General features: G+C 38.2%; 1 protein-coding gene across 1 annotated transcript; it reads right to left on the bottom strand.

Annotated features, from left to right (window-relative positions):
• Positions 1–1,718: 1,718 nt before the first annotated feature.
• Positions 1,719–2,540, bottom strand: LOC118022376 (GTP-binding nuclear protein Ran-like). The gene has a single exon (XM_035023158.1). The coding sequence runs from the start codon at positions 2,522–2,524 to the stop codon at positions 1,937–1,939; it is 588 nt and encodes a 195-aa protein (XP_034879049.1). The 5' UTR covers positions 2,525–2,540; the 3' UTR covers positions 1,719–1,936.
• Between the last annotated feature and the right edge of the window lie 5,224 nt (positions 2,541–7,764).

Below are 7,764 nucleotides of genomic sequence, written 5' to 3'. Positions count from 1 at the left end.
TCTCTGCCTTGTGTGTTGTATCTTTCTCTTTTACTCTTCTCCTTTTATTTTTCAGGCTTCATTGTTATTTCTAAGTTATTCATCTTCCAATGAGAAAAGGTCTATTCTTTTCTGATATTTGTGTTAGTATAAGTGAATCTCTTTGGGTTCCAGAACTGGTTTAACAGAAATTGTTAATATTATTCTATGATTTTCTATGCTGTAAAGCTGTGACTCATCTTCTGTAGGGTTTTGTGGAAGGATCTGGGATTTGGGCAGTCCAGCAGGACCTCCATCTTTGCAAATATTCTGCCCCAGAATGTTGATACTGTTCTACTAGTGCTTGCAGTTAATCCTGGAAGCAGGTGATTCTGAATTTTTTTTTTTAAGATTTTTATTTATTTAATTAACAGAGATGGAGAGAGAGCACAAGTAGGCAGAGAGGTAGACAGAAGGAGAGGGAGAAGCAGGCTTCCCACTGAGCAGGGAGCCCGATGCGGGGCTTGATCCCAGGACCCTGGGATCATGACCTGAGCCAAAGGCAGCTGCTTAACTGACTGAGCCACCCAGGCGCCCCTGTGATTCTGAAATTTTATGAGGCAAATTTTTAAGCCTCCTCCTCATCTCCCTTCAATCCAGGGGATGTAGAAGGGGATCTTTTCTTTCTTTTTTTGACTACTTTCTAGACAATGCAAGTGGTTTTCAGGAAAAAGAATTGCAAATTACCCTCTTGGTAATGTCTGTAAGGTTTGCTGCAAGTGGACGAGGTCTCTCCCCATGCCCTCCATCCCTTGTTTCTGGGACTCATGCCTATTTTCCTTAATGCCACGTTTCTTGTACAAGTGACTATGGATAAGTTTCCAAAGTCCTATGAGTCTTTGTATAAGTCCATCAGTAAAATGTCACCTCTTAAAAGTGGGACTGATTCAGGGACAGGCTACAACCTAGGAGAAATGAACAATTTATTTATAACTGGGAAAATAATAAGTTGCCTCAAAGGTTTGTTGTGAGAATCAAGTGCAGTTAGTCCAGTGTTGTACTTCATAACTCCCAGGAAATTCTAGCTCTTATCTATAGTGGGTATTGTTACTGTTTATTTTTATATCATTTTAGTCAGCTTCTGTCTGTTCCATCACCACTGTTCCTGGAAATCCATATTTAGGATGTCTATGTGACATGCTGTGGTGTTGTCTGTGTTGTGATGAACCTCTTCTAAATCCGTATGTTCTCTAACTGAGGTTTCAAGAACATTGAAAGGTTATTTTGGATCGCATGGCCTCCATGAAGGAAGACAATATATTCTTCATCCACAACTATCCTGTCCTACCTATCTCACATCAGTAACTAATCATTTAAGATAATTGATGACTACAAATTCATTAAATTATATGCAGTCAACCTCAAGTACAACATGAGAGATTTGGAATCTAAAATAAACCTGCTCTCATGCAACATGGTGATGTTATATTTCAATCTTTTTGTTTTCCTTTATTAGCTGAAAGTATTTTTATAAATAGATCTTTCTCTCTCTCTTTTTTTTTTAGATATTTGAAATACAACATTATTCTGATTCTAAACGAAAAGGAATGGTAATGACAGTGACAAACGAGATTTCACTACTGGATATTGTGATGGGACTATAGCAGTCTCCTATCTGACACTCAGGAAGGAAACAACTGCTTTCCAAAACAGCTAAATATGCAGGTCCAAAAAATGAAAGTACTTTTTAAACTGCCACATTCACTCCGAAGCCCATTCATCTCCTTCAGCATCCCAAAGATTAAGCACATGTTCTGCTCAGCTATATAATAAAGTGGCAAACACGCTGCACCACTGACATCCCAGGACAGTTGCCTGTAAAACTAGACTTCTGACGCTGGGCTCCAGCTGCACGTTCTCACAGGTCATCATCTTCATCCGGGAGAGCAGCCGTCTGAGCAACCTCTAGATCGTGCTCCTACTGTGCTGCCAAAGCTGGGTCCATGACAACCTCTGGTGGGGCAAGAGCAGGCATGGCAACAAACGCCAAGTTAGGGTCTCCAATTAGCTTCCTAGCAAGCCACAGGAAGGGCTTTTCAAAGTTGTAGTTACTTTTGGCAGAAATGTCATAGTACTGGAGATTCTTCTTTTGGTGGAAGACAATAGATTTTGCCTTAACTTTCCTGTCCTTAATGTCCACTTTGTTGCCACACAGCACAGTAGGGATGTTCTCACACACTCCTACCAGATCTCTATGGCAGTTAGGCACATTCTTGTGAGTAACCCCTGACATGACATCAAACATTATAATGGCACACTGGGCTTGGATGTAGTAGCCGTCCCGCAGCCCGCCGAATTTCTCCCGGCTGGCCGTGTCCCACACGTTGAACTTGATGGGTCCCCTGTTGGTGTGGAACACGAGCGGGTGGACCTCCACGCCCAAGGTGGCTACATACTTCTCGAATTCACCTGTCAGGTGATGCTTCACGAATGTCGTCTTCCCGGTGGCGCCGTCGCCAACCAGCACCAGTTGGAACTGGACTTGGGGCTCACCCTGGGCAGCCATGGCGCTGGTGCTTCCAGAAGCGTCTCCAGCCCGTCTGACTGAGGAATAGATCTTTCTCTTATCAACTATTTGGTTACCAAGTGTTTGCATAGAAAAGGCAGGATCAATGCTTGCTTCTTTCCCTTTACCTGTTTTTAAGCTAACGAGTTGGTTCCTTGTCTTTCTCCAAGGGTGACCAATTGATTTTTTCCAATTGATTTTTTTATATCATTATAAACTCCTGGTTTTAAATACAATTTTATGGGCTTAAATGCACTGTCTTTTTTTTTTTTTAATTTTTATTGATGCTTAAATGGAACGAACATGCCATATACCTGGAAGTATAGATCCAGAATGGTATAACACCAAGACTTATTCTAGTAAAATCACTGGACTTCAGAGATAAACAACAACAAAAAAATCCTTTGGAATCTAAACAGAAGAGCATATGATATTTAAGGAGACTTTTTAAACTTCATCAGACTTTCAATAGTAATCTTTTATGCCAGAAGAAAATAGAGTAATATATTTAAGATATTAAAAAAAGGAAAATGTGAGTTAAGGATTTATATCAAGGGAACCTGACTTTCAGTTATAAAGGACACACTATAATTAACATGCAAAAACCAAAGGAATATTGTTTCCATGAGTTTTTTTCTGGGGAATATACTCTAAATGTTGTGGATGAAAACAAATAGGGAGATGACAACACTAGGACTAATGATAAGCATAAAACAGACTTGGACCTCTGAAACAAATAATACATTATATGTTTAAAAAAAGAAGAAGATAGTAGGAAGGGAAAAATGAAGGGGGGAAATTGGAGGGGGAGATGAACCATGAGAGATTATGGACTCTGAGAAATGAACTGAGGGTTCTAGAGGGGAAGGGGCTGGGGGGATGGGTTAGCCTGGTGATGGGTATTAAAGAGAGCACATACTGAATGGAGCACTGGGTGTTATACACAAACAATGAATCCTGGAACACTACATTAAAAACTAATGATGTAATGTATGGTGATTAACATAACATAATAAAAGAAAAAAATGCAAACAAAACAAAACAAAAAAACATATAGTTGTCTTTGGAAATAAGACTAAATGAGGGTTGAAAGAGAGAGAGCTTAGTATACAATGGCTGTGATAAGGTTGATAAGCTACAACTTTGAAAAGTGAGGGTAGAGTAGGGAAAGCATATGCAAGAAAAATTTAATTGGTTTAAATTATCAGAATTGGTTATATTAGTATCATCTTTCTGAGATTGTTGTTTATATAATGTGGGATAGAGCAAAGAATTAAGGAGTATTCTAATTCTATCATGTTCTGCGTCTTGAGGACCAAGATTCTTAGTGTAGAAGAAAGAAAATACAGAAGAAATATGGGACAAGGTAAGGAAAATCTCTGTAAAATTCATTTGGAAAGGAAATATCAATATGAACTTATAGACCATCTTAAAAATAACCTCTCTCTCTCTCTCTGCCTCCTCCTCCACTCTCCACCCCCTACCTGTCTCTTTCTTAGCTCTGTCCTCTGAAAAAGCCCATAAAACAATGTTCAGCCCAATCATATCAAGTATCTCTAGTGCCAAGATTGTTGTCATGAAATATTGTTTCCTACTAAATTGTCTGTTTCTAGGTTGGGACAAAAAATAAACAAGATGAGCCTGGAACATCTTGTCATAACAAATAGCAAGCAAGCTATTAAAGACACACTAAGTTCATGTCAGAAGGACTCAGCAAAATTGAGCAGACTCCCATAGGCCAAAGTTGGACCAATATACCTACAGTGTTTCCAAGATTTTATTTCCTAATAAAATACAGCAAAGTATATATACCCTTCCTCCCACCCTTGAATTCTACTGGTAACATTGGGCTGTACTGGCTTTATCATGTATCTATCCAGCCATCCATCCCTCCATCCATACATTAATCTGTTTTGTATTTTGGAAGCATTTCAAAGTATATTGCATCCATTAGTACCCTGACTCTTAGATACTTCAGCCTGAAAATATCCACTTTTAACATGTAAAACTGGGAATGAAACACAAAGATGCCCCTAGTAAAGGTCTGAGAGCACCGACGTAGAGCTGGGGTAGCAAAGGAAAAGGAAATCTAACAAAGGCAGAGATGAAGGGCAGCTGGAAACAAATTTTTTAATCTTGACAGTTTTGCCTGGGGCCATTCATGGGTGGATTTTTTTTCCTTCTCCAATCTAAACCATTCATCTTCGTACACACATTTCTTTCCCTCTGTTACCTCTGAATTTATTGCTATTGGATCCTTCGCATAACAGTAGGAAATTTTCAGTATTTCATTTTTACCTAGGATATAGTAGCTGCTTTTATAGTAGGCTTTGAGCTTATAACAATAGAAGGAAAAATAATCAGCAAGTTATTCATTGAGACCTATTATGTTCACATAGGTATGTAGAAATCATCAACTTTGTCTTCCATGTTTCATACACTGTGTACCACTTGGGGCTTCCACCACTGATTGTGCTTATTGCTTTTTTACCTAAGGAACTTGGAGCATGCTGCTAGCCTTGCCTGGAAAGCCCCCTTTCTCAGAATCCCCTTTGGCTGGCTGACTACCACTGCAAAATGTATACAGTTACACACAGCTATGTGTATGTCAGGTATATACATTATGCATTTTATATATATACATAAAATATTCTCTCTATTCTATGTTTAATATTATACACACACATATTTTTTAAAAGATTTTATTTATTTATTTGAGAGAAAGAGTGAAAGAGAGAGTACTAGAAGGTAAGGGGCAGAAAGAGAGGGAGAAACAGACTCCCTGCTGAGCAGGGAGCCCGACACAGGGCTCAATCCCAAGACGCTGGGATCATGACCTGAGCCAAAGGCAACTGCTTAACGGACTGAGCCACCCAGGTGCCCCTATACACATATATTTATGTACACATATACACTCATCATATATATCAACTGTCAATCTACCTATGCCATTTTCCACAGCAACCACAGCTGAAGGGAGATAGCATTGAATTGTTCCCTATGTATTTCCTTGTAGATGTAAGTGCTTCCAGTTTTGCTGTTGCTTTGCTCAAGGATATGGAATGATGCCTTTTCAATAATTCAGTATAAAGCCATGGAACTGTTGAGACTCTAGCCTACTATCTGTTATTATAAAGTCATATAAATTAACTGTGATTTAGGGGAATAAATTATAAGTTTTACTTTATTATTATATAATTACATATGTTATATATAATATATATTATTATATAATAATTATAAGCTTTACTTTATAAAGGACATACAAGATTCATAAAACTGCATTATATATGGCAAGGTATGGACCTGCTTGTGTACCTCAGTCATGATTGAAATCTTTCACTTAGATGTGGGCACCAGTTCCTGGAGCATAGCATTCTTATGGTATTTTTTCAAAGTTTGAATATGCTTATTATTGAAGGTAATGTTGTTATGTACCTCCACAGTAATAAAAAAAGTGGAGTTACTATTAGATAACCTTTGTCATCATTGGCATTTATCCATGGGGTACAGAATATTTTCACTTAGCCATTTTATTGCAAGCATTTCAGTCACAATTATGCCACAGATAAAATTTTAAGACAATTGTATTAAATCAATTTAATTCTGTGGCAGATTTTTTTTAAAAGAGCAGTGACATCATTTCCAATGTTCCCATTTTCATTTTTATTTCATAAACTATTTTTTTCAAGATCGATTCTTTTCAATTTAAATATTAGACTAATATTTGATTCATCAATCAAATGTTATTCATCCTGGCCTTCTGCCACTGGAGTGTTTTCTTTGATAGCAATCGTTTTCTCCAAGTCCCATAATCCTTGGTCAGGTTTTGTGGATATAAATTCACCAAGAATATATGATTCTTTGATTAACTTGACTCAATTTCCAGTATTCAGGTTTTAACAGTTAATACATTTATTTTGGATTTATTTCTGCAGTAATGCTTACAAAGAATTAGTTATGAGATTGACTTATAGAGAAGTATATGTTAGCTAATCTAAGACAAAATTGGGAAAAATTTTGAGATAGAAAGAGAGAGAAACAGACACAAAATGTGTGGGGAAGTCTAAGGGAGAGAGGAAGATGGGAAGTGAGAAGAGAACAAGTGGCAGTGATGGGAGAGGGAGAGGAAAAGAGAGGTGTGAGAGAAATTAATTTTGGTGTATTGAGTGCTAAGCAATGAATATGGGTGTGGTATGTATGTAGGGTGAAGTACTCAAAATACCCTTGGGGGCAAGTGTTTTACGGCTTAACTAGTCATTGCAAATGATTTTTGTAAAGATCATTTTTGGACAAAGCTCCTTTATCCCCAGAAGCTTAGAATCAGGGAAGCGAGAACTGGGCTTGTCCACCTTGGTTTGGGAGCAAATATATTTCCATAGAATAGAATACTTTTATTCTTGAGAGACATGAGAAAGAGCAATATTGCACAGGGCATAATAAATCATTCAGAAAAAAAGTTTAGCATAGTTCACTTGAAAACTGCTGCAAATAAATCTTTGTTTAAGGTTGCTTATAATTCTTCCTTTTGGGGGGAGGGTAGGAGGAACATGTCTTTAAGTTCCATAGCCTATTTTATAGACAGTGCACTTTCAAATGACCCCATCCTGGGCTGAGCCGCATTTTTGCTAGAAAGTCATCTGAAATGGCATGGTGTTATGGAAGAAGTCATGCCACAGTCTGGACATACCGTAAATTGTCTCTCCTCTCTAGGCCCCAGCTTCCTTATGTGCATAAAAGGGAGTTGAACTTTGAGGTTTTTCTAGCTCTGGCATGACAGGTTTGCTGTCTTTGGGATGTGTATATATGTCCCTCTGGACATTCTGTGAGTGATGAGAGCTGTGTCAACACAGCTTTGCCTTTCCACATGCATTCTGATGACTGGGACACTGTCATAGCAAGCAGCTGCCATCTCTTCGTCCATTATCGACCCCAGCTTGTGGTGGGTGGGCCTGACCCAGCCAGCCCAGGCTGACCCCTGGTTAATGGGAACTGAGCATAATCACATTAGCTCAGTTGGGAGTTTTGAAAATTACATTAGCTCATCCACCAAAATGAATCAGCCAATAATTTATGTGATAGATTTGCAATTAGAATATAGAGTTCTTTTTTTCCTGTTCTTTGTGTCTCTTTGATAAAGAAACAAAAGTAAAACCACCCAAAAAAGCACTGAAATTTCAAAGAGCTTGTAGGTTACGTTTTAATAAAATTTGATCCTCTAGCTATATTGGTTTGGTCCT

The sequence above is a fragment of the Mirounga leonina genome, unplaced genomic scaffold, assembly GCF_011800145.1.
Source record: "Mirounga leonina isolate KUSES-001 unplaced genomic scaffold, KU_Mleo_1.0 Mir_176, whole genome shotgun sequence".
Taxonomy (NCBI): Eukaryota; Metazoa; Chordata; class Mammalia; order Carnivora; family Phocidae; genus Mirounga; species Mirounga leonina.
This window is presented reverse-complemented; position numbering and strand designations above follow the sequence as displayed.